Below are 27,386 nucleotides of genomic sequence, written 5' to 3'. Positions count from 1 at the left end.
ACTAAAAAAAAATAGCATGAATTTATAGTAAATTTAATTATGAAACAATATTTATGTATTGTTGAGGATTAAGACTTGAACAATGAAAGGGGGAAAAAAAAACTTTAATGATTTAGAGACACGGATGAATTCGTTATCTTGTCTAATGTTAATTAGAGAAACGACATAGAGATATTAATTAGAATATCATGACAAAAAAAGTACAAATTTGACTAATCTTAATGAGTTGTTGATGAGTTCATAAGAACTCATAATTAATCTCCATTTAATTGAGATTACAACTCAACACCCATTGTTTTGTTTTGCGTTTGGCAATAGCCCAAAATTATTATAAACTTATATTATTAAAAAAAATGTTAGGCCACGTCAGCACCATACTAAGCCACCTGTGTAGAATCTCCAACAAGCTGTCAATCCCTCATTGGTTTCAAACAAAAATAGTCCCTTCGTTGACAAAACGTGCACAAAATTCTAGCCAATAATCAAAGTACACGTGGCAACACAGTTTAGATTTGGCCCTATCTGATTGCCACACAACACCGCCCCCCAAAAAAAAAAAAAAAAAAAAAACTCTTTATAATCAGAACCCATCCAACACACTATCTGATTGCCACACAACACCGCCCCCCAAAAAAAAAAAAAAAAAAAAAAACTCTTTATAATCAGAACCCATCCAACACGAAAAAAGCAAGAGAGAAAAAGACTTACTGAGACAGCGATGGTGTCTCAAAAACTCATCTATTTTTCTCTCTCTGTGTGAAAGGGATATGAATTTTTTTTGTTTTGGTTTTTTGCATAATTGAAAATAAAAATTATGACGTCATATTGTCACCGGATAACCGCCGGGGCGGGAGTGTCGAACCGACCAATTCGGCTGAGCAGGATGACACGGACGGTTGAGATTTCGCGGCTCCCTCAAAAGTATTGCTCGAATCATCATGATCATCAACAACAACAACTACGGTCAAGAATGGTGTTGAGATCGAGGAAGATTGTTAGAGCGGCGATGGTGGAGGCGGTTGGACCGTGCGGCGATGGGGAGGATAAGGCTGCGGCTGCGGCTGCGGCGGCGATGCCGTGCGCGTACGCGGTGGATAATTTGTCGTCGTTGACGACGGAGGAGGAGGAGGAGAAGAGCGAGAGCGATCAGGATCGGACTGCGGAAATGGAATCAGAGAATGGAAAGAAGAAGAAAAAGGGAATGGATCAGAGTCAGAAGGTGAAGGTGGTGGTGGCAGCGGCGGTGACGGTGGTGATGGGAGTAGGGAATCGGGTGTTGTATAAATTGGCCTTGGTTCCGTTGAAGCACTACCCGTTTTTTCTCGCTCAGCTCGCCACTTTCGGGTACTTCTTTATCTTTTCTTTCTTTCGTAATTTTTTTTTCCCTGATAGTTACTACTTTCGAAGCTCATTTTGGAATTTTACTTGTTTGGAACCTCGAGTGAAAATCAATGCGTAATAACTAATAACTCATTAAAATTTTCAATCTAGACTAGTACTTCATTTTAATTTTTAATTAAGACCAAAAAAAAAAAAAAAAACTTACAAGAAATCTTGATCGTCGGATTAAACGGTTGTGGCGGGAGATTTAGATCGGCCTAAGTACTAATAAGTACTAACACATTCTATGGCATATTATTTCGTTTATTTTATTTTTGGGATTAGAATATTTAAAAGTTTTTGGAAACTTTTTTTTTTTTTTGGAAACTGGGTCTCATATTCCAGTTATGATTATTATGTATGGATGTAATAAGAGATCGTTTGGCTTGGGTGGAAAAGCTGAACGCGTTTGCGTTTCAGCTTTTTTTTTTTTTTTTTTTTTTTTTTTTTTTTTATTTTTTTTTTTCACGGGTTTCAGTTTTTTACTGTTTATGTACTGTAGCGGTTACTGTTCAATAAACAGTAGCCGCAAAGTTTGACTTTTCAACCCAAATTTACTGTTTACGAACCCACAATTTTCACTTTTCAGCCACTTTTTTTATTAAAAATGGGTCTCACGGTACTATTTACACATTTAAAAATTATTTTGCTACAGTGTTTTCAGTTTTCAGTTTTTAGCTGTATCCAAACAGGCCCTAAGTGTGTTTTAGGTCCCACGCTTTGTGAAAACATGGATAAAAATGAATTAGATAATTATTGCTTGTTATTCTTTCCATCCATGTCTGAAGTTAAGAAAACTTTTGTGTATATATATGAGTTAGGTTTAAGTTAATGTTAAACTATTCAATAATTTATTATTAAATTCATATTTTAAGAATCAACCTATTGAATTACATGATTTATATGTGCTTAACATGTATGCCAATTTTTATACTAATCGGATGTTATTTATTTTGTGATCCATAAACTCATCTTTTATGAATTATTTTAAATTACAAAAATTTGAATTTAAACAATTGATTGATAATATAACCATTAATCTTTGATCACCATGAAATTTTACAAGTATGGAGAGTATATGAATATAATGTAATCCAACGATAGATTTGTCAAAATTTGTATTTAATAATAAGTTATTAAGTGGTGTAATATCACTTAAAGTTATACCATGTATAACTTGAACCTAACTTTATATTATATATATATATCTATATATTAATAATTAGGTTTGACTAATCTATGCCCTTAGGTTTATTGTTTTATTATATATAATTTGATACTTGGGTGGTTGTGCTTTTTACATTCAAGTATAGATTAATTAAAAAAAAAGCTTATATAATATTAAATACATCGTAATTTTTTTATTTACGTTTCGTTTGTGGAAAATTTTGACTTCATTATATTAAAGAGAACAAAGTTTTTGTACACAACCTGTCGACAAACAAACCCATACAGCCAGAATTGAAATAGACAAATAGTGATCCATCTATAGGTGGATTTAAAAGGAAAAGATTTTTATGCTACCGGTTGCAGGAATTTTTATACAACTAACCACACATTATTATATTTACATGATATTTTTAACGAGTCATATGATTTACATGCGAATGGTTTTTTTTTAACAGTCACGTGGGTTTGATAAAAATTCTTTGCATAAAAAAGGTAACTCTTTCAATAAAAAACAAAAAATTTTAAAGTTTAACAACTGTGATTTATTTGTGACCATTTGTGTCAGAGCGTTCGCACATCTATTCTTTTTTTACTAAAAGAATACTGCAACCGCACTTGCCATTTGGTTCATAAAATATTTCTCACTACTATTATAAGTTATAACTAATAAACTTTTTGCTTCACTCATTCTTTAATTTGTTCTTACCAAAAAAAAGAAGAAAAAAAGAAGTAAAGATGCCATTTGAGGCTAGCACATTGCTATTTCTTTAATTTATTAATTAAGAGCATTAGCATTAACGGTGTTAAAAAATCATATTGATATTTTTGGCACCAAAAATACTAAAAATCATGCTGCACGGGAAAACCCAAAAAATTAGTTTTTGAGCTATAGTGCTCAGCCAAAGATGGCTGTGCACTGTGGCTAAGATGGTAAAAAAAAAAAAAATTATTAATAGTTATATTATTTTATTGTGTGGTGGTGGTGGTGGTGGTGGTGGTTGTTGTCGTTGTTTATTGTAGTAGGTATATTATTTTATTGTGTTGAATGTTAAAATAAAACTATAAATGTTAGATGTTTTATAAAATAATACAGTAAAGTAGACAAAGTAGTTTTTAGGATGCCCAATTTATATTTTTCGCATGCTCTTACTACACAGCACATTTGCTTATGATGTTTTTATTCTCACCCGCCACCTTATAGCATACTGCATATATAGCATATCGTACGCCTAAAGTAATTTTTTATTTATTTAATTTAATCTTTTGAAGCCACACACCTAAATGCCAAAGGATTTGTTATCTTGTATAACATGCATAAAATCCTTTAAGCACAAAATCCACTCCATGTGAGAGACGATTTTGTATATAATTATTACACTACCACTACCACTACCACTACCACTTTCACCTAAGGAAACTGTTGTTTTATATCACTGTTATACATTTAACTATACTTATATAGATGGGTCCCTTAAGTATAGAATCTACTTCTACGTGAGAGATGATGTTATATATAACTGCTATAATATTCTAAATTCTCACTTTATAATATGATTTTTATTTGAAGTTTTATAATGTGATTTATGAACTAAATAATTTTTTTTTTACTGATGGGCCATAAAATGTTTTTAAAATCAAGTGAATCAGACAAATATTAAAATTTGGCCTTTTTCTTCTTCGTGTTATTATTTTTCATGTGACCACAGCCTTGGATTCAAAGTTGCCATCATCCCCGGCGGCCAAATTTTAAAATCCATGCCGCGGGCTGCCGTGCCCAATTTCCATTTGTCTTTTGCCGTGGGCTGCCGTGCTCAATTTCCCGACTCCTACCCCCAATTTTAAACTCCACGCTTTACAAGCTGCATTGCCATATGCTTTCAAGCTATCAAAAAGGATAACCTTTGAATTTGGTTTGATGTGACACTCCAAATGCAATGAATGACATTTTAATGGTGAACATATAAGGGGTTATGTACTTACGTGTTTATATATATTGTTTCGTATTCGATGGGAGTTGAGGTGTAATAACGCCGAAAAGTCTGTGAAGGAGATATTTTTGCTCATCACATCGATAATATTATATAATATTAGTTAGAATTAATTAGAAAAATATTAGACAAAAACGTTGAAAAAAATACTAGTATTGTAACTATTGTTCATTAATTAAAATAATTATGTCAGTGTTAATTTTTATTAGTAGATTCCAATAGTTACCTATAATCAATTACTAGTAGATGTCAATCTTTTCAATAATATGGTGTATATATAAACTTATTTCACTAAGTACAAATGGGTTGTAGACACGAGGCTGTGGCTTCAAAAAAGCTTCCATTATTGTCATGGTATATACGGAAACATAGAAAAGGTTAAAAAGTTTCAACAATTCAGAAAAAGAAAAAAAAAAGAATTATATTAAAAGGTTCAACTCTTTTTGTTGTCCTATTTGGCACATAAAGAAAAAACAAGAAAAAAGAAAAGAAAAGAAAAGAACATTTGAGAAAAAAAGTTTTGAAAAGAAAGACGCAGCGACCGCGTAGTGTTAAAAGTCCAAATTGAGTGGTGGGCCCAACTTCAATAGAAACCATAGATCTATGGTGGGCCTAAATTTTGGAAAAAGAGTCTCACGTCATAATGTCAAAAGCCCACATAAAATGGTGGTGGGGGACTAGGGAGAGATGTGATATAATGACCTGCGGTTACTTTCTGCCTTTAGATTTTGATGGTTACCATAGTTTCCTGGTGGGCCACGTGGAAAATTCCAATAATAGAATCTACCACGTGTTTCTCTATTCCTTTTCAGCTGAGTTAGACCCTTGTGTTTTTGGCTTTTTGCTGCGGTCCGGCAAAAAAGAATCACATTCAATTTTGGCCAATTTGCATAATAACCTCCCGAGATTCTACAAATTACAATTAAAATCCTTGTTGTTTTGGTTCTTCCTCATTAGTTTTCTAGAAGAGTGATGTTAGTTCTGATACTAACAAATTTTACTAAAATAAGCTTTACAAATTTAGGTATTATAATAAAAAGAAAAAAAAAAGTAATTTAGAACATTCAAAATATATATGTATATTTATATTTGGTTGAAATTCGCCAATTATATTTATTATTACGTTAGTTGTAAATCTTATGTGGCAAAATTTGTAGCAATTTTAGTGTTTTTTTTTTCTCCATAATAATAACAAATGACGTATACAATGTCAAAAAAGCAACTTTTTTTTAATAATTTTTTTATAAAAGTTTCTTAAAATAGTTTACTAATTAGTGTATGTTTGGATTGCATTGAAAACAGCAGACGTGCTCGTCTGCATTTTTTTGTGTGGGTTCTGTGCATTGTTCACGGGACCCACAAGTATGGATTTCAATAAATTTTTCTTTAAAATTGGATCTCACGGCACTATTTACATATTTAAAAATTATTTTGCCATTATTTTCAGTAATAAGTGGTATCCAAACAGATCTTTAGTAGTAAAAACCTAAATAAAAATAGGAATAAAAATTATATGAGATAGAAAAAAAAATGTCAATAATTGATCTTTTAAGTTTTAACTACATGACTTTTAAATACATATACGTATATATAAGGTGGTTCAGTGGTTGTGCTTTTTATATTTATACATTGTAATTAATCTTGCTTTGATCTTTGTTTGTGGTGACATAAGTCCCTTCCTACACCTTTGAATTCTTCTTTATTCTGATTTCTTATAAATTGATCCTGACTCCTTGTTTACTATAACTGGTTTATGTAATTAATTAAGGTTGTGAGTTTTTTTTAATGTAATTAATGGAATTACTCTGAGGAAGGATTAATACTTTGCCTTCACTACTATGGACTAAGTTGTGTTTTACTGTAAATTTTTTTTTTCAGATATGTAATTGTATACTTCTCCATATTGTATCTCCGATATCGTGCTGGCATTGTTACAGATGAGATGCTTTCCTTGCCAAAAGCTCCATTCCTTGCTGTTGGTCTCTTGGAAGCTCTTGGTGCTGCTACTGGAATGGCGGCTGGAGGTAATGCTCATTTCATTATGCTTTTATTAGCTTCATGGGATTATATCTACAGACATTCTTGGTTGCTAAATTCTAAATGTTTTGCTCTATATGATTCTTATAGTACTGTCTTTCCATCAAACATTCTGGTTGCTTGAGAATTAGAAATTCAAAAAAAGAAAAACACATCCTGGTTAGTTATTTGATAAATCCTGCACATCAAGAAGCCATTACCATACTCGACATAAGATGGGTAGATTATAGAAGCTATGTAAGGCTCTTTTTTGCGTGAGGCCAAGTTTTGTAACCAAAAAGTCTGTCAAGGGGAAGGCCATAGCAAAGCACCTTGCTCAACATCCTATTAAGAAGGAACAGGAGTTTAAGGATTCTTTTATATGAGAGGTTGTTGTCACCGTAGAAGAGGGCAGGACAAGGAAATTTTTACTTTGACTGTGCACAATGTTCTATCAAATTTACCCAACTTTGGGAGTTCAACGTAGTTGGTGAAGAAACAACTGCTCTAGTGTAGGCTTTGAAAATTAATTTACTCCAAATTTCCTATATTCATATATTATCCATTGCTTGAAGATATTATATATGGATTTTTTTCATTGTCAATTAAGCATCAGTCCATGCACATTGCTTTTGTCTTAACATTTAAATTTCTATTTATTTGCTGATTGCATAATGAAATCCTTATCTACTGCTGAATCGGGGGCCTCATCTTTGTGGGCTTGTGGTTCTCTCTATAGTGCTTCTTGTTCGTTTAGTTTTCTTATATTTTACTTTTTGTTTAAGTACTTATGATAGGGATTCAATTCAAAGGATGCATGTAAATTTATCTTCGACAGCTATCTATTACTTCTTGGTTTTTGCCAAGATAATCAAGTTGTGTTATGCTTTTATTCCACATACAATAGTCATTAAAATATCATATATTTTATTTCTTGTCCTTCTTTGGATCAGCAATTCTTTCTGGAGCATCAATCCCAATTTTGTCTCAGGTAAGAGGCACTAATGATAACTTTCTTAATTTTGTTTTATATATTTTTTGACAAGTAAAAAATTTTATTCAAGTAGAAGAAATAATTCATGCACACATGACACATCGTATCTATAATAATTATTAAATATATTGATGAATTGGTGAGTTCTCTAGTCGTAGTGTTGTGTTAAAACACATTGTTTTGAATCTGAATGGCTAAAGCTTGCACTTTGTGGTTTAACAAGTGATCCAGCCAGATGGATTGCATGACAGAAATATAATTGATCATTTTGTGTCTCTAATAGGGACAATATATACATGGAAAAGAAAAATGGAAGTAAAAATTTATACCTTAAAATTACTTTAATGTATATAAGTGAATACAAGCACTAATATAGTGCATACCATATATGTTTAATAGTTTTTATATGCTACCAGGTTGCATAATTAATCATTCAGCAGTTCAGGAACCCAGTATCCACTGAATTCTGGTGGCGAAGTTTTTCTCTGGAATACCCAGTTGGGTTGTTCTGTGTTTTGAAGCCCTACATAAAAATAATATAAAGAATGGTGGTGATGGGCACAAGCATAGTGTAACTGAAAATCTATCTGGAGTGGATTGGCTCAAAATGTAGAATGCAATAACGCTTTTGCTCTGGTTCCATATTTATTTATGCAAAATCTAGTATTCATATTCCCAATAGCTCATGCAGGCTTGAGACCAACCAACAATGTTTCCTTTTCAAAACGTAGCACTGAACTTGAATAATCAAAATTATCCTGAATTATTTTGCAGACCTTTCTTGTGTGGCAAATTATTCTGTCAACTGCTTTTCTTGGAAGGAGATATAGAGTCAACCAACTACTTGGATGCTTTCTTGTAGCCATTGGTGTAATCATAACAGTGGCAAGGTAAGCCATATATATATATATATATATATCTTCAATTAAGATTATTGTCTCATGTTGATGCTCATCTATTAGCTATAGATGATCATAAAGTTTGAGAGTATAGGTTTAAGAAAAAAGACCTTGAGGCAGTAATATAAAGTGGGCAAGCTCTCAAGTTTATTGTCTGTCTCATTCATGATTCATGGGATTGTCATCTAATAACATGCAACACATCTTAGGTCCTATTGGACCAAGATATGGGCGAGATATGCTGAGAGACTATGGTATAAAGCGTTTCAGACTCTAAAACTGGTTAGCATTGTTAATAACAATGGTTCTACATCTTCATCTATTGACGCAGGTTGAAACTAAAACTTGATGCAGGATGGAAATTGAAGTACAAAACAATAAAATTAACATAAGAGTTAGCACCTAATGTTGCCAGGAGATAGAGCCAAGTGAGATAGAAAATGTAGGGGTAAGCATCAAGTAGGAGAGAACAAATATAGAAGTCAGCACCTAAGGTTGGCTGGAGTTAGACAATTGGAAAACTCCAAGAGAAACATTATTAATTAATATTGTTATCCATCATCTCTATAGGAGTACAATACTATGCTTATATAGGCTACCTAGGACTAAAAGCTAAGTTTAATTCTAATTGGCTTAGGAAATCTTATTATAAATGTCTTGGAAAATCCCAATTATAATTACAAAAATAACCTAGACTTTAGGAAATCATATAAAGTACTAATTACCTAATTAACTTCTAAGACCTAAAATAAAATATAATCAACCAGTAAAAAGATAATTGACTCCAAAAATTAAATAAAATAAATTAGAATATAATTTCCTTCACGGTTCCCACATCATCTTTGCCATTGGATCAGATGATTGAAACATTTTCTAAATAATTTTTCTAAACTCCTTTCAAAAGTTTGAAATGAACTGAAGCAAAGGGGCTGGTTGTGTCTTATTAATAATTCCATTGCCCTTATTACAGTAAATCCTTTATTGGTGAATGGTGACTAAGAAGAAATCTTAGGAAGAATGCTTGAGCAGATAAACTAAATTAGAATCCAACTTGAAAATTAATGGACATTTTTACTAACTTCAAGTATACTACATATGGTAATATTTAGAATCTTTACAAAGTAAGGTAGTAAACCCCAAACCAAAATCCATTTGCTCATAATAATTGTTATTACAAATGTCTTACAATTTTACTTTTTGATTGCTTGACTCTGTTTACTTCTCAGTGGATCTAGTGCTGGACATTCATTGAAGGAAGCTGGTATATTTTGGAGTGTTTTGATGGTAGTTTCATTTTTATTTCAAGCGGCTGATACGGTGTTAAAGGTTGTTGGCTTTTCTGACTGATTATTGAATTTTCCCAGTTTTCTACCTTGTAATGTTCTGCAGTAACAGGCAACATTTTTATCATTTGTAGGAAGTAATCTTTTCAGATGCTGCCCAACGTTTAAAGGTCTGTATGGTGGGCTCTTTTAATCTTATATGTTTCTAAATTGAAAGTATTTCTAATTTCCAACTTTTATATCATTTTGAACCATCATCAAATGATGACAACATAATGCAGGGGTAAAATATATTGCATGACCAAAAGTAACCTTACACAGTCAAGGAAATATGAGATGACTTTTTCAATTTCTCAGTTAGACAGAAATGATTTTTTATTTTTTTTTCTCATGCAAGATTCAGAAGCTACCCAATATGTTGGTGATGTTGTAATTTTAAACTTTCTGATATGTTTGTAATTATTAGTTATTTCTCTAAAAGTTTGGTTATATTGATACAATTCCGTTTTTCCTGTTATAGGGAGGTTCAGTAGATCTATTTGTTGTAAATTCCTATGGATCTGCCTTCCAAGTAGGTATCTTATGGTCATATGGGATCATTATCTTTTTTTTTTTTTAAACTAATTTCATTGTCATAACTAAATGGTAGCCTAAGGAGCTTGGATCTATGTTTAGTGCAGGCCTTCTTTATCTGCCTTCTTTTACCTTTCCTGTCAAAATTATGGGGTATTCCATTTAGTCAACTGCCAAATTATCTTAAAGATGGTGCTGCTTGCTTTCTGAACATTGGAACTTTGTCAAGTGGTAAGCTACATTTTGTTTGCAAAATTATCTTCCTAAATCTATTAGCAAGCAAAAGAAGGCAGATAAATACACCTCATTTAACACTACCAATACACTCCCTCTCTTGACATCTGTTAAGGAATTAAACAAGATTGATATCTCAAAGCCAAACTAATGCAATATAGAACCTGAGTTAATTTTGATGAAGAAAATAAGGTCTTATTCAGTGGATCATGCTTTTGCTGGGTATGGGAGAGGTTCTTGGTAGGCAGCCTTACTCCCAAGTTTTGGAGAGGTTGATTCCCGGACTCAAACTCATGAACCATTTCTTGGGAAGGGTATTTGCCACCACCAAGGTCTGATCTCTCTCTCCCTCTCTCTTCCCTAGAGTGGAACTTCACCTTTATAAAGATGGAAATCTTATAGAAGCTCTTTTAAACACCAAACCTTGGTGTTCGCTGAGTTGAATCTGAAATTTCTGCTAGACTATTAGGCTTTTAAAGGTATGGAGTGGAGTCCTGCTTGTAGCAACATTGCCGATTATATCTTCTGTACCTGATAAAATAATTCAATTAACATTTCTATTAAAACTAACGTATATAATATGTCAAAGAAGAATAGGGAAATTTGAGAATAATACATAGATTTGCCTTTACAAATGCTTGCTATTTCAATTGTAATTTGAATGCACAAGCATAGGGAAATTTGATAATTATACATTGATTTGCATTTGTGGCCAGAAGGGTTGTAATCCTCTGGGTTTCAGTTATGGTTTCACCAAGATAAATAAAGTAAATTGAATCAAGTTCTGTTCCTTTTATTTCACCCGCAACAGTTATCTTTCTGCTATGATGGAATTTCATTTTAAATGAAGTGATTCATTCAGTTACGTTCAAATTTCTGGCTGCAGGATGTGATGGTGCTCCACTGCTACCTTTGCTGTTTATTGTTGTCAACATGGGTTTCAACATATCATTGCTGTATCTGCTCAAGATCTCTTCTGCTGTAGTTTCTTGCCTTGCTTCCACATTTTCAGGTATGTCATTTGTTTTGTCAATGCAAGTCTTGTACAAGGTCAGTAAGCTCAACAGTAATTGCTTCAGAGGGTGCATTATCTGAGACCACTAATGTAGCATGGTAAAAACAAGAATTAGACACAAATGCATTATTCATCTCAAAGTCACCTTGGAGTCATAAAGCACTAGTTAGTGATTTTTAGTTGCATTAAGTACACTCCATAGCAAATATCCCTGAGGACCCTCTTGACTTGAGCAATATTCCCACTTTTTCCCTTCTCTAGAATTGGCCAAGCTTAGACAGAAGTCAATTTCAAACCCAAATCCTCAAAAATATCGAAGTTCTGTTTCACAAGGAATGTTTGCTTGTGAAACACTGAACATATTGTACTCAATGAATAATTTTAATTAATATGTTGGCCTCATCTTGGTTTTTATTTTTTATGGCAGTGCCAATATCTGTTTATGTGTTCACGTTGCCGCTACCCTACCTTGGTGGGGGGGGGGGGGGGGGGGGGGGGGGGGGGTGTTGAGAATTTGGTGTAATTTTAATGCCAACAAAAGGGCAAAGAAGAGTGAACCATAACGGTTGGATAATTGAGAAAATATTGCGTTGTGCACTTTTGTTTTTATTTTTCTATTATTATACATTTTAGGTGGGGGAAGGGGATCGAACTTTGGCCGTTTCTTTTAGAAACACTATGAAATACAAGTTAATCTAAATAATGAAAATAGAATAAGGTGGTGGTGCCATAAATCAGACAATCATACTATTACGGATTTGAGAGATAGTGTAGTGATTCCAATAACTCCTGTGGTGTTTATGTATTAGGATTCAAATCTCACCTGCCTCTCTCCTTTTACCTCGCCAAAAAAAGACAACTATACCATTAACATTTTTGTAATATTGACAATTACCATTTACTTTTACCTAGAAAATGTTTAAAATATTAATTTTGTGAATGGGCCATCTTGATTTGGCTATATCCTGAGAAACCATCCACGAAGGATATTAAAGCACTACCGGCGGTGTTATCTACTAAGACATCTATGTGAGGCAAATGGAAGTCGTCCTTAGGACAAATCTTGTTTAGATCTCTAAAATCCATACACATTCTTACTTTCCCATCCTTCTTGGGTACATGCACTACATTGGCAATCCATTTGGCTTGGTGCATGGGTTTGATGAACCCTATTTTCAACTATTTTGTGACTTCCTCTTTGATCTTAAGAAGCCATTTAGTTCTCATACATCTCAATTTCTGCTTGATGGGCACCATGTGAGAATGAATATCAATGTGATGTTGTACTATCTCGGGATCAATGCCAAGCATATCTTCATAAGACCATGCAAACACTTCTTGGAATTCTGTGAGAAATTTTTTGAGATCTCTTCTTTCTTGTTGATTTAGGGTTGAGCCAATTTTAATTAAGTGTGGATTCTCATCATTGCCCAAATTAATAGTTTCAAGAATTGGTTCTATAAGTTCAATTTTCATTTCCAATTGTTTATTAATTCCATTTTCAAATTCATTGGAATCATTTAAGCGTAGAATTTCAATACTATAGGACACATCAAAATAAGACAAATCAAATTTCATCTTATTAAAAATCTTGAAAAGTATATTGGAACTTGCATTACAAAATATCTTTTTCATGCTATTAGAAAACCCAACCCAAATCCAATTGCTAAGTTGCCCATCAGTAGGCAGGATGAAAGTAGAAGGATCACTTGGCTCCTTGGTGGTGATGGCGAGCACGTTCCCCTTCACTTTTAGCATAGCTCTCGTTGCTTTAGTGTCCATGTAGTCCATTTAGTCGACCTCTTCTTGAACTTCCTTTATTACCATAGTAGACTTCTCCTTGAAAGTGAGCTTCTCTTTAAAGAATATCTCACGGCCGAGATTCACTTTCCCATCCTTATCTACCCAAAGCTAGGGAAAGCCGTAGAAAGGAAAGTCTCCTCCTTCCTTTATAAAGTTCCAATTGAGTCTAACGGGCTTTGATCCTTCCTCCACATTCCTACTAGGATGATCCTTCTCCAAAAAGGATGGTTTGTAATGCTTCCCACTCTTAGTGATATTCGCCACATCGTCATTTGGGAACCTTTTCTTCAATTTGAACATTCCTTTGGCAAGTATCCCCCATACGGCTATAGCACTCTTTAAATTCTCATCTTCTTCATCTTATATTTCTTGGATTTCCACTGCGTTGACCTTTACACTTTTTATCAATTTTGAGAAATCGCAATCGATTTCTTCCACTTGCACCCATTTTTGATATGGGGGAGGAGCTCAATGATATTGGGTAAAGGATTCTTCCTAATGTTAGGCTTGGTGATGATATTTGGGTTTGGGAGACTTCCATTGTATATCAAATCTTGTATCTCATGTTTAAGGCGAAAACAATTGTCGTTCTTATGACCAGATTTCTAATGAAAATGTCAATATTCATTGAGGTTCCAAGTAGGACGCATAGGATTAGGCATTGGTATGGGGTCTAAAGGTTTACGAAATCCTTTGGAAGTTAGGTTCTCATATGCTTGGCAAAAGTCAATCCTAGGTCGAAAAACTCTTGGCGGGCTTTCTTTGTGAAGCTTTGATAGGCTAGAGGTTGTTGAGGTATGATGACACTTACGTTTATGAGATTGGGTGCTTTAGAGGTGGTTGCTCCTCCCTCATGTGTCTTTTTGATTGAAGGCTTGTTCTCCCCTTTCTCCAATTGCCTATTATTGATGGCATCCTCAATCCTAGTCTCACAATCACATAATTCTCCAAAAGAACTAATAGACGATGACAATAGTCTAATATTGTATGCCAGAAGCAAATTCTTAATGATTATGTTGATTTGGTCATTCTCATTTGGCTTATTAACCATCTTGGATGCTTTCCCTTTCCACCTTGTCATGTATTTGGAGAAAGTCTCTGCAACTCCTTGCTTAATGGTCTCTAAATCTCTTAAAGTTACATCAATCGCAATATTGAAAATGAATTGGTCCACAAACAATTTTACTAGCTCATTCCATACCATAGTTTTGCTTGGATCCAATCTATAGTACCATCTTGATGCACCTCCTGTGAGTGAGAGAGGGAATGCATGCAAAGTTTGCTTCTTATCTAACCTTTTCATTTCAGCAATGCTTATGTATAAACTAACATGTTGCTTAGGATCTCCAGTCCCATCAAAATTTTCTACATTAGAAATCTTGAACTTAGAAGTCAATGCAATAGGAGCCTTGGAACTCAATCCACCCATGTTGTAGAGACAATCACCCATCCCTTGAGCCTTGCGGAACATTAATTGCATCTTGTCCATTTTCTCCTTCATAGGCATAGTATTTGTGGTGAGTTTCTCAAATTGCTTGTTCCTTTCATAATCGGCCTTATATTTTTCGTCCCATTCTTCCTTTTCCTCTTCATCATGTATCTCCACATGTATGGGTTTCTTTATTTTGCTTTCTTCTAGCTTGTAGAGGTGGCCTCCCATTTTCTTGAGAGCTTCAACTTGATCTTCTATAGCCTTGTATATCTTTTGTGCGAGTGCTTCATCAATCGGAGTAGCCATTTCTTTCTGAGGTATTTCTTTTTGAAGTATCTTTTCTTGAGGTGTGAGTTCAACCTTAATCAAGTGTCTTCCGTTGCTTTCTCGAACCCAAGTTGAAGTGGGGACGTGCTTAATTGATCTTGGTGGTGCAATGGTGCTTGAAAAGAAGTTCCATTTTTATTAAGCCCATGTCTCAATTGAAAGCTTATTTTATTTAGATTTTCTTAAAAAGTCTTTAAGTCCATTTTAAGGAAGGCCCAATTACAAAATCACTTCCTTTCCTCTCATGAACCTTTCCCCTTGTTTCTCTGGGCTTGGCTTGTTTACAATAAAGCTCTCATCTTACTCTCGTGGCTTCTATTAGAATGTGCTTAGAGATTTTGAACCATTTGTCTCAAATATGGGCCAACAATGCATTCATCACCTTTGGGCTCTTCTTTTCTTAAAAGTAACCTTCCAGGTAGAATATATTGTGGCCTTCCTCTCAAGGCCCATGAATCTCTCATCATTTTGGGTCTTGGCATGCAACAAAGAGGCCTAGGATTAGGGAGATTCATATTGACTTTGTAGGACGTTGGATGCTAGGTCCATAGTATATTTGTTACCTTAGGTCAATGTTCTCCTTTTCAAGAGGCCATTGATATTGGGCTTATGATAGCAACTAGGCTATGGTCCTATGAATCTTCTAAGTTAAGATATACCTTCAGACTTTTAGGTAAGCCTCTTATATGTGAGAAATTCTTTTCTTTTCATCCCAATATCTTAGGGCATGCCATAACTTTTGGGTCATCTTTTCAAATTTTTACATATTTTATTTGTCCTTTAGAATTAGGTGAACATAAGATATATGGTTGAGCAAACAAGAGATATAAAGGGTACCCTCTTTTGATAGGATCTAAGATCTCTCTAAGTATGGGTAAGCTCCTTAAAGCTAAAGGGATAGATCAATAGGTCACTTATAGCTAGGTGGGTCATGATTCCAACCTTAGGCCTAAATGGACTATAATGGATTGGTGGCAAATTGTTAATGTACTTACCATTATAGACGACGACATAGATTGTGAGTTGGTGAGATGGACTTCGGAAGATTATGGCTTGAATGGAGCCTCCACCTTCCCACTCATCACCAACCATGGCAAAGGGACAAAAGAACCAAGTGAAAGTGTGTGCAAACAATATTAAACAAGCCTTTATCAAGATTAAGAAATGAAACACATTGGAATCAAACTCTCAATCCCCAGCGAAGTCGCCATTGTGGGCGCAAGTGCCTGCGACGTGGTGTCATCCTCGTGATTAGGCATAAATGGAGTCACCACTTAGTTTAGGTTTAGGAACCATAAATATAGCGTCCTTCATGGAAGGATTGATCTTTTACCAAAGCACGTGTCTGGAGTTTACAAATGGGGAAGGGAAGGTGTTAGGTACCCAACCTCGCTCGACCCATGGGTTGGCTTTCACTCATTATGTTCCAAATCTTAATCTCATTAAAGGAAATTTAATTATGTTATTCTAACCCCCACACACACTAGCATGCATCTAAAACACACAACATGGCATAATCATTCCCAAACCTAGCATTCGTTTATCAAGGCATACAAACACAAATCTCCAAAGGTAGAAACACCACATGGTAGAATCAAACAAGCATATTATGTCATCCAAATATGAAAGGCATAACATTCCATCCAAGAGTATTTATGTTATTTAATCAAAACAAACTTATATTCAAACCAATGCATGTTCTTGCAAATGCATGACTTAACTCATTGCATCACAGCACCTATGCATTAATGCATTTTCATATTTTATGCATGTTCATGACATTCAAACAATCTAGAATCCTAACAAATAAACAAAAATATAAAACAAAGCAAAACAAGATAAAACAAAAAGATAGATACTCAAGGATAGACAACATACGGAAAATGAATTAGGATTTTTGGGCTTGAGTATGCATGTACATACATAGGGCATGCGTGCACATCCACATCCCAATTGCATGTGTATGCATACTTTGAGTATGAGTATGCATGCACATGCAAGAAGCATGCGTACGCATACACACCCAAAACCCTAACCTAGAAACTCAGAAAACAGAAAATCTAACAACCTAACATGTTTAGAACACAAACACAAAGTAAACCTGACTAAACAAGCATATTAAAGTAGATAAAACACATATAAGAACACAAAATCAAAAGAACAGTAAGGAAAAGCGAAGGGCGAAAGTTAGAAACTTTACTTTAACACTAGAACTCTCTAGAGCTTGATTTTGATCGACCCCCTCAGTTAATCTAGTCACAACCAATTCAAAATAAGTTATTAAACTTCAGAACTCAAAGATTAAGACTAGAAAAGTTCCTAATCGAATAAAACTTGACTTGAGAGTGTTTTGTAAAAACTACCTCTTTGATTTACTATTTCCTAATGAATCTTAGGTGTTTTACCACCAGAATTCATCCCATTTATGGCTTTATATAGTTGAAAAATAGGGGTATGGGGCGGTTCCTAGACGATGTGGGCAAGGGTAGCCCAGCATTATTTGGGGCCAAAGGTGAAAAATTTATGCGAGACTTTTAATAGATAAATATTAATTAAATAAAATTATTGAATACTAATCAAATCAAGGTTAATTTGATATATTAAATTGATAGGCAAAAAACGTATTGACCCATTGTGATGAATTAATTGATTAATTAGCTAAGTTTATTAATTAATCAAATTAACATACAAAGCGTGTGGTAGCACAAACAGATCACCAATTAAACTAAGTATGCAGCGGAAATTAAATTGACACGGTGATTTGTTTACGAATGAGGAAAACCTACACGGCAAAAACCTCACTGAGAATCCACTATTATCAAAACAAACGGTTACAAGTAAAGGAATCCTAGTACCTTATACCAACTTACAGTTGAACCCTTACCCCAATACCCAATTGGACTTGTTCTGTAGTGACAATCTCTCCTTTCAATGCACGGCTCCCAGTACGTAACTAACCAATTGCGCGAATCTCAGTATACGACTTGATCACCAACTTGAGAAGGATGTTGGCTGCAGAGTTTTTCAGTTCATCTAGACGATGAAGATCATGAAGTTGCTTGGTCACAAAACCCTAAGGTGTACAAAACACAGCAACTTCTTCAAGAACTAGGGCAAACTAGATTTTCGGTCACACTTTTCTTCACATTGTGAAATTGTGCTCTTGTGCAACTTTCATCACCTTTACGGCCCTTAAAATAATCCATATATATGTTTAGGGTTGTTAAAATAGAAAGCCCAAACATACATTCACGGATTGGATGAAAAACTGAACTTCATAAATCTCGACAAATACCCTATCTATCAAGCTAGCTGTCGAGCTTTAAAATCCTGTACTTTTTGACTTGATTTTTGGATAGACTTGCATGATTTTAACACTTGAACTTGAAACCTTGTTTCTTGAAATATTAAACATATCCTAGATCTACCAAATTACAAATAAAGTGCATTTTGTCAAAAGATTAGCCAACTAAATAAAATAGTGACATATGTTCCTAACAATGAATCAAATATGTCCTAACATAAATATATAATTTGATGAATAATACTAACTAAACTAATGTTAATTTCATATAGAAAATTGAATATTATAGTTGAATCATAAATATTAATAAAAGAAATAAAAATATATTACGATTAAAAAAAAAACTTTATTTTGGATATATAACGATTAATAGTTAAGTAAAGTTAAAATTTAATTTTTAATTTTATATATTGTTTTTAAGAGAGGGAGATTGATATTATTTGGTGTGTGGCTCTGTAGGATATCAGTTTACAGGAATTAAAGTCTCAAACTATTAGGGGAGATTAATCTATAATTGATGATTTAACAAATTTGCAATATTTTTTTGAAAAATTTTAGAGTTTCAATTGGGTTAAGGTTCTATTTGTCTTGTACATTGAGAGTCTTAATAGAAATGAAAAGGAAAAATGTACTTAAAGCACTATAAAATGTTCACAATATGATGTGACATTGACTCTCATTAATGAAATTCATCAATCTAACTAATGAATGTTTAAAGGGAAATGCTAATGAGTTCTTTTAGGGCACTGGTTAATAATTTATTTAAAGAAAGTTTTTATGGGAAATGAAAAAAAGTAATTAATATTTTGACAACTTTTTTCATTTCCCATAAAAGTGGTATCATAACTTTCTTAAAATGGATAATTAATGAGTGCCCTAAAGGCACTCGTTAGCATGACCCATGTTTAAATCACTTTTTTGTGATTAGTAACATGACAATTTGTATGTCAATAGTAAAATTTATAATATCCTTAACATCACTAATAAAAAAAATGCACAACCTTTAAAAAATATAATTTTATAAAATTTGGGCCTTTAACCATTGGAAGTGGGGCCTTTTTCCCTAAGGTGAGTTTTTTTTTTTGGGTGGGGCCTTAGCCTTGGGCTAGCCCTGGATGTGGGATTTGTTCCAAACCAAGTTTTAATATAGAAAACCTTTCCTTTCATAATTTCTGGAACTTAACGCATGCATGTGTATGCGTACACATGCATGAAGCATGCGTACACATGCATGAAGCATGTGTGCGCGCATACGTGTATGTGTACATGCCCTAGGGTTTTTGTGGTCTTCATTTTCCAAAAATAGTTTATTTGGTCTAAAAATAAATTATATTTTTTTCATAAACACTTTCCTTAAGTTAATTTTCATTTGATCGGGCTTTAAACCAACCTTGGGCTTTAGAATTCTAACATCATTGGGGAATGAGGGCCTGGATCATAGGGGGTAAAAAATGTGGTGTTTACAATCTCCAAGAGTTTGAGCTCAGAGGTAGCCATTGAACGTCGTCCAAGGGTTCTAGACTAGAAGTCGGTGTTGGTGCTAGATGGTGCTCCTATCCCCTCGGATGCCAATTAGGGACTTTGCCCAAATGAAGGCCAACTATGTGGCTAATGCTGTGGAACAAGCACTCTTTCTTCCTTAGGATATGATCGAGCTAAGGAACCTCAAGAAGCATGAGGTGTTCCTGTCCCTCAAGAGGGACCTAGCACTAGTAAACTTTTTAGTCCTAGTTTTTCTTTTTTTATACTTACTGTTACTCCATGTATGCATTTTCCATACAATATTAAGCCCTGGGCTAACTACTTCTTGGTGTTTTCTTTTTGTTAGGCTGTTCAAGCATCCTATGTTACAAAGGAATGGGTGGATCATGCCATGGCTCAACTCAAGGAGGAGGAGTCAAAGAAGTTCGTGGCCACTAAGGCCTAGGCCTAGGCTGAGAAAAAGGCCAAAGAGACCCTCAACTGCCAACTGAAAGCGAGAAGGCCCAAAAGAGTGCCAAGGCTGTTGTGGCTGGATTCGAAAGACAAGCCTAAGAGCAGCGTGGTCACCTTTGAAAGGCAGAGGAGTAGTTGACCATCATCAAGGAGAACATCGAGGCTCTAAAGAAGGAGCAAGAGGGCAAAAGGAAGAGATAAAAAAGGCTGAGAAAGTGGCCTACAAGCTTGGGCAGGCAGAGACCGAAACATCACTTCAATCTCAACTTAAAGAGTTTTGTCGAGGGTATTGTCAAGAAGTCTGGGCTAAAGCTCTAAATGTGGCTGAAGTGAACTCTTCTTCGGAGTTGAGGAATCCAAAAAGGATCATCTATCTCTTTGCTCTTAAAAACAAGGGGGCCAGTTCATCTGCCCCAAGGACGAGCTCTTCTGCTCCAACTCCTCTACCTCCAATTGAAGGAGGGCAAAAAGAAAGTGTGGTAGAGAAAGGGATCAAGGCTGACAAGTAGGGACTAGGAGGGTAGGTTTAGGTTATCATTTGCTTGTAACAGGACTTATGATCCTATAACCTACCTCATTTAAGAATCTTTTAAATTATAGCTCCTTACCATATAATTAATGAAAGCTGCTTTTTTCTTTTAACATGACATGTACATAGTGTATTGTATTACTCTTTCTTTTTACTTCTTCATTTTTTTAAGGAAGAGTTGTCAAAGAATAGGCGATCAAAGCCATTGTGAATATCTTAAGGGTCTAAGAGCCACATCAATTTCCAGGTCCTTATGTGGAAATTAAATAAACCGAAAGTTCATTTAGCATTTATAGAGCTAACTTTAAGCAAGGTAGGAGTTCGGAGGAGTCAAACAACCAAGGCTTTATTTAACCCTTAACTTATTTTTAGAGCTAATTTACCCAAGATAGGTAACTTGAGGAGTCAAACCTAGCCGAGGTTTTGTTTCACCCTTAGATTATTTTTTAGAGCTAATTTACCCAAGGCAAGTGAATTGAGGAGTGCCTAGTCATGATTCTGTTTAACTCTTAGATTATTTTTAGAGCTAATTTACCCAAGGTAGGTGATTTGAGGAATCGAACCTAGCCGATGTTTTGTTTAACCCTTAGATTATTTTTTAGAACTAATTTACCCATGGTAAGTGACCAGAGGAGTCGAACCTAGCTGCCGTTTTGTTTAACCCTTAGATTATTTTTAGAGTTAATTTGCCCAAGGCAGGTGACTTGAGGAGTTGAACTTAGCCAAGGTTCTGTTTAACCCTTAATTATCTCTTACAGCTGTTTAACTCTTAGATTATTTTTAAAGCTAATTTACTTAAGGCAGGTGACTCGAGGAGTCGAACCTAGCCGATGTTTTGTTTAACCCTTAGATTATCTTTTAGAACTAATTTACCTAAGGCACGTGACTTGAGGAGTCGAACCTAGTCGAGGTTCTATTTGACCCTTAGACTATTTTTAGAGCTAATTTATCTAAGGCAAGTAACTCGAGGAGTTGAACCTAGTCAAGGTTCTATTTAACCCTTAGATTATCTTTTAGAGCTAATTTATCTAAGGCAGGTGACCCGAGGAGTTGAACCTAGCCGAGATTCTGTTTAACCCTTAGATTATTTTTTAGAGCTAATTTAACCAAGGCAGGTGACCCAAGGAGTCGAACCTAGCTGAGGTTCTATTTAACCCTTAAATTACTTTAGAGTTTAGTGTAGGAGTTGGCCTTTATTGTTTCGGATTTGGCTTTGGATCTTGACAAGCCTAGTATTAGTAATAACACACCAAGACAACATGAACTTAAACCAGACACAAAGCATGAATAATATTAAGTCTTTTCATTAATAATAACACCTATGCAAGTTATTTACATTCCATGGCTGAGAAAGTGTGTTTTCGTCCAATTCTTCCACGTGATAAGCCCTAGTTCTTGCCACTGATGTGACTCGATAGGGCCCTTCCTAGTTAGGGCCTAGCTTTCCCCATGCTGGATTCTTCATATTTCCTACTACCTTCCTCAAGACTAGGTTCCCAGGAACAAATGCTCTTACCTTGAGGCCTTTATCATACCCTTGTTTGAGCCTTTGCTGATAATGAGCTAATTTGATGGTGGCAATTTCCCTCCTTTCTTCAATCAAGTCCAGATTGGCAGAGAGGAGCTGCTCATTTCCGTTATTGTCAAATTAGTCAGTTCTCAACGTTAGGAGTCCTATCTCTAGGGGGATAACCATCTCAGAACCGTCCGTCATAGAAAAAAAGGTTTCGCAAGTCGACCTCTTTGATGTGGTACGATATGCCCATAGAACGTGGGGTAGCTCATCCACCCACTTGTCCTTTACCTCATCTAACCTTTTCTTTAACCCATCCACTATAACTTTGCCAGTGGCCTCGGTCTGTCCATTATTTTGTGGGTAGGCTGGTGTTAAATATCTATTTCTTATCCCCAATTCACAATAGTATCTTTGAAAAGCTTTGCTGTCGAACTGGAGACTATTGTCCGAGATGTGAGTGTATGGTACGCCAAATCTCGTGACAATATTCCACTAAATGAACCTCTTCATGTCCTAATCTCGGATATTGGATAGGGGTTATACTTAAACTCACTTGATGAAATAATCAGTTTCAAAGAGGAACCATTACAGTTCTCAGTTGCTTTTGAGAATGGCCCGACAATATCCAATCCTCGTTGTGCAAAGGGCCACAGACTGGAAAGAGGGTTGAGGATTCCTCCCGGTTGATGGATGTTTGGGCCATATTGCTGGCACTAGTCACATTTCTTAACAAATTCTTGGGCCATATTGTTTGGGCCATGTTTTGCATGCTAGGACACCAATACCCTTGGGTAAGAGCTCCATGTGACAAAGATCTTCCCCTTCTGTGACTTCCATAAATTCCTTCATGAAGCTCTTCTAGCAAAGCTTCTACTGCCTTAGAGTGTATGCATAACAGGTATAAGCTCAAATAGAAGCGCTTGTACAATTTTTGTTCCTCGAAAAGCTAGTATCGTGGGCCTTCCTTCTAATCTTCTTGGCCTCTACTCTGTCTTCGGGAAGTGTCCCATTTTTTATGAATGACACCACTGGGTTCATCCAGCTCGATCCGATGTGCACTATGCTTACTGATACGAGAGTTCTGTTGCCATAACTCGAGGTTGACAGGTTTTCTACTATTATGATCCATGACAAGTTTTCTCCTATGGAGGTGGCTAGGGTTGCAAGCGAATCGGCATGAGTATTTTTGCTATTGGATACTTAGTTTATGGTAAAGGTTCCAAAGCTGGCTTGTAGCTGCCTTACCCGATATTTCTTTTTTATCTATCCAAAATACCTTGCCACTTAGAATTTGTTGTAAAATTATCATGAGAATGTTGTAAACTTAACATTTTTTTTATATATTTTATTTTGATCTATAAAGAACTGAGATCTCAACAATTGTAAAAATATTGTGACAACAACAAGATATTATAATATTTTCACAATACATTTATTTTCAGTTGTGGTTGATTTCAATCTTATATTTTATTATTTTATTATTTTATTTTGAGCTATAAGAAATTGATAACTCAATAATTGTGAAAATATTGTAAGAATATTTTGAGTCGCAATATTGTGTCAGCAAATATAAATATTAAAAAAAAAGAAAAAAAAGAGAGCATAAACCAAGCATACTATGAAAAAAAAAAAATGTAATAAAATAAAAAAGGCCGGCTCAAGCAAAAGGGTGAGTTTTGCCTCATCCAATTGAATAAATCAAAGATTACTGTAGATTAAGGCTATTGGCATTTTTATATAGTTGGTAGAAATGATTGGTAAGCAAAAAATTGAATTTCCCGAAGCATTTCGATCAAATTCAAACCCATATTGGCCTACTGCATTGGCAAATTACATGAGCACTAAGATCAACATTGTTGGATTTGCAATGGACAGTAACACCAAACCTTCACCCAATTCATTATGCACATCAATATGTTCGGCTTTTGTAATCATTATAAACAGCACAATCAAAAACAAGAAGAATACGTTTCTATGGAATCCACTCATATTGTTTGTTTGTAAGCTGTAACTGGTGGATGAACATTAGGGTCATGTCGTGTGCTCTCCTTTTTATTTTTTCAAAAATTGAGGCACCTAATGAGTTTGTCTTACACTTATCTCTTCTTTGCTGATGATAGCTTACTCTTCTGTAATGCTACTATTGCTGATTGTGAAGAAATCCAAAGATTGCTAATGATGTATGAAAGGGCAACTGGGCAGCAAGTGAACATGCAAAAAACCTCATTATTTTTTAGTTCGAACACACCTGAAGAGATCCAAGAATATGTAAAGCAAAGCTTTGGGGCAGATATCATCCACCAACATAAGAAGTACTTGGCTTTGCCATCTGTGGTGGGAAGAAATACGCGAAACACATTTCAACAACTAAAGGAAAGAGTGGCTAGCAAGCTGTCGGGTTGGAAAGAAAAGTTCTTGTCCATGGCGGGAAGGGAGGTTTTGATCAAAGCTGTTGTTCAAGCAAACCCAACTCACATTATGAGTTGTTTTCTTATTCCAAAGTCCCTTTGTGATGAATTAAATAGTATGGTGGGGAATTTTTGGTGGGGGCAGAAAAATGAAGAGCGTAAAATGGCTTGGATGAGTTGGGGAAATTTATGTACGCCAAAGGCTAGTGGTGGTATGGGTTTTAGAGATTTGAGATCTTTTAACCTTGCCCTTTTAGCAAAGCAAGGTTGGCGGTTGCAACAAGGGTCCAATTCCCTATTCTATAAGGTTTTTAAAAGCAAATACTTCCCGGAGACTGATTTTGTGAATGCTCAGAAAGGCAGGAATCCTTCATATGTTTGGCATAGTATTTTAGCAGCACAACCCATTGTTGATCAAGGGATGCGTTGGCAAGTTGGTGATGGCAAAAGTATCCGGATTTGGAAGGATAAGTGGCTTCCTACTCCATCCACCTTTCGGGTAATTTCCCCCAAGACCTTGCTGCCATTAGATTAAACCGTTGATATCCTCATTGATGCAGACCGTGGCACTTGGTGAGCTGATTTGGTTAGAGAACTGTTCATAGATTTTGAGGTAGAAACCATCCTGAGCATCCCACTAAGTATTCGTCTGCCTAGGGACAAAATGGTTTGGGCTAGTACACCTAATGGAAAATTTACAGTGAAAAGTGCCTACTGGTTAGCTCAATCTATGTCAAGGGCTGATCATGTGAGTACTTCGGGTGCTAATGGACTGAGGCGGCTTTGGAAGACCATTTGGGGTGCTGAGGTGCCAAATAAAATAAAAAAATTTGCTTGGCGAGCTTGTCAGAATATCCTCCCTACAAAATCCAATTTGTGCCAACGGCAGGTGATTAATTCTAATACTTGTGAACAATGTGATAGGCGCAGCGAGACAACTAGCCATGTATTACTTCACTGTGATCTTTCTTCAGCAGTTTGGAATGCATGCGGATTGGTGATGGACAGGGACTCTTTGTTTGTGGACTGTTTATGGAAGCTGTGTGAAGAATCGGGACCATCAGCTGTGAACCTCACTCACTTCATGGCCATTGCGTGGAATTTATGGAAGAATAGGAATGGAGTCAGACATGGTGAGGCCCCAAAAACAATAAAAAATCTGATCTCTGAAGCCATTCATTTTGTTACAACTTACCAAGCTCTACAAGACCGCCCTTCCCCATTAGATATTCCCCTCCCTCCTCAATGGGCTCCCCTTGTGTCAGGCGTCTTCAAAGCCAATGTGGATGGGGCTATTTTCAAGGATCATTCCTCTGCTGGTATAGGCGTGGTTCTTCGGGATGATAAGGGTAGTGTTATTGGAGCTTTGAGCCAGATGATTTATGCTCCTTTGGGACCTCTAGAGGCTGAAGCAAAAGCGATGGAAGCTGCGGTGCTCTTTACTAGAGATATGGGGATTCAAGATATTGTGTTTGAGGGTGATTCTTTACAAGTCAGCAACTTCCTAAAGGGCAGCTCCTTAGTCCCACCAGCTATGGCAAATGTCCTAGAGGGCATTTTTTTCCATCTTCAGTTGTTTCGTAGTTTCTGTTTTTCTCACATTAAAAAGGCGGGCACAAGCCTGCACATTTGTTAGCGTAGCACGCTAAATTTGTTTGCGACTTTGAGGCTTGGGTTGAGGAAACCCCCAGCTTCTTAGAAGCTACTATTGCCCCTGATGCTTCTATTTGTATCTGAACATTTTCATTTCTTTTTTAATAATATGAAGCAGAGTTTCTCATCAAAAAAAAAAAAAAAAAAAAGTAATTACTAGCATGATTATAGGCATTTATATCTTTGATGATGTTCTTAAAGAAATTTCCAAATATACCTTAAATTTTTTAGTATCCCTTAAATCCTTAATTGTCTTCTAAATCAAAAATTGGATAACCACAAATTTCTCCATTCACTTATTTGATCTTTCCTCCTCATATAATTATATGTTCTATTAAGAATTCTTTATACACGATGAATTAAAAAAAGTAAAGTAAGTTAAAAGGGGAAAAAATCAAATAATTAATAGGAAATGAGAGGTAAAATTCGAATCACAAATATGAAACATCACAAAAGATGTTATCACTTATTAGTTTTTATCATAGAAGATGTAATTACTTATTACCACTACGTTATCACTCATATCCCTTTAAAAATTATAAATTAAACCGAAGGAGTATGTATCAATCCAAGTAATTTATAAAATCCATGTAACTTGTTGCTTTGATGACACTGGCTGAATAGGAATGCTCATATTCTCCTTGTTATCCTTAAAAATTTATCAGTCCCACCTCAAACACAGTATATAAGCAGCACGAGATACAATTTCTTCTCCATAACTATTCTAGGCTTCTAGTTTTAGCCATCTTCTGAATTTCAAACTGAGATTTACTAACCACGAAAATATATAAAAAGATATGAAGACAGCAATTTGCTTACCATGAAAATATATACAGAGATACAAAGACAAATTTTTTTCCCCACCGGGGATACATAGGTTCTCTCCGCAGGGAGACCGTGCCACTGAACTGCAAAAAGCTAAACACA

At 35.2% G+C, this 27,386-nt stretch overlaps 2 protein-coding genes across 4 annotated transcripts; both read left to right on the top strand.

Annotated features, from left to right (window-relative positions):
- Nucleotides 1–677: 677 nt before the first annotated feature.
- Nucleotides 678–24,600, top strand: LOC112039580 (protein CLT3, chloroplastic). Of its 3 annotated transcripts, none has more exons than XM_065777692.1 (10): nucleotides 678–1,344; nucleotides 6,417–6,562; nucleotides 7,508–7,545; nucleotides 8,323–8,438; nucleotides 9,674–9,773; nucleotides 9,865–9,900; nucleotides 10,251–10,301; nucleotides 10,411–10,534; nucleotides 11,424–11,549; nucleotides 24,519–24,600. In XM_065777692.1, the coding sequence occupies exons 1-10, from the start codon at nucleotides 815–817 to the stop codon at nucleotides 24,572–24,574; spliced, it is 1,323 nt and encodes a 440-aa protein (XP_065633764.1). In that variant the 5' UTR covers nucleotides 678–814; the 3' UTR covers nucleotides 24,575–24,600. The 3 variants fall into 3 exon arrangements, with proteins under 3 accessions (XP_065633764.1, XP_065633760.1, XP_065633768.1); XM_065777688.1 differs by lacking the exon at nucleotides 24,519–24,600 and adding an exon at nucleotides 20,247–20,995; XM_065777696.1 differs by lacking the exon at nucleotides 24,519–24,600 and having other exon boundaries at nucleotides 10,406–10,534; nucleotides 11,424–11,537.
- LOC136069517 (uncharacterized mitochondrial protein AtMg00310-like) lies at nucleotides 24,577–25,341 on the top strand. Its single transcript, XM_065778140.1, has one exon. It carries the CDS (start codon nucleotides 24,577–24,579, stop codon nucleotides 25,339–25,341), a length of 765 nt encoding a protein of 254 aa, XP_065634212.1.
- Nucleotides 25,342–27,386: the final 2,045 nt, after the last annotated feature.

Source organism: Quercus suber, unplaced genomic scaffold (assembly GCF_002906115.3).
Source record: "Quercus suber isolate HL8 unplaced genomic scaffold, Cork oak 2.0 scaffold_10, whole genome shotgun sequence".
NCBI classification, from domain to species: Eukaryota; Viridiplantae; Streptophyta; class Magnoliopsida; order Fagales; family Fagaceae; genus Quercus; species Quercus suber.
The sequence above is the reverse complement of the archived record's forward strand: the minus strand, read 5'-3'. Positions and strand labels throughout refer to the sequence as shown.

Coding starts and splice junctions, on each gene's coding strand:
- LOC112039580 (XM_065777688.1), top strand. CDS start 815: ATGACGTCATATTGTCACCGGATAACCGCCGGGGCGGGAGTGTCGAAC. Junction 8,439..9,673: donor GTAATCATAACAGTGGCAAG/GTAAGCCATATA, acceptor TTTACTTCTCAG/TGGATCTAGTGCTGGACATT. Junction 10,535..11,423: donor CATTGGAACTTTGTCAAGTG/GTAAGCTACATT, acceptor TTCTGGCTGCAG/GATGTGATGGTGCTCCACTG.
- LOC136069517 (XM_065778140.1), top strand. CDS start 24,577: ATGTATGAAAGGGCAACTGGGCAGCAAGTGAACATGCAAAAAACCTCA.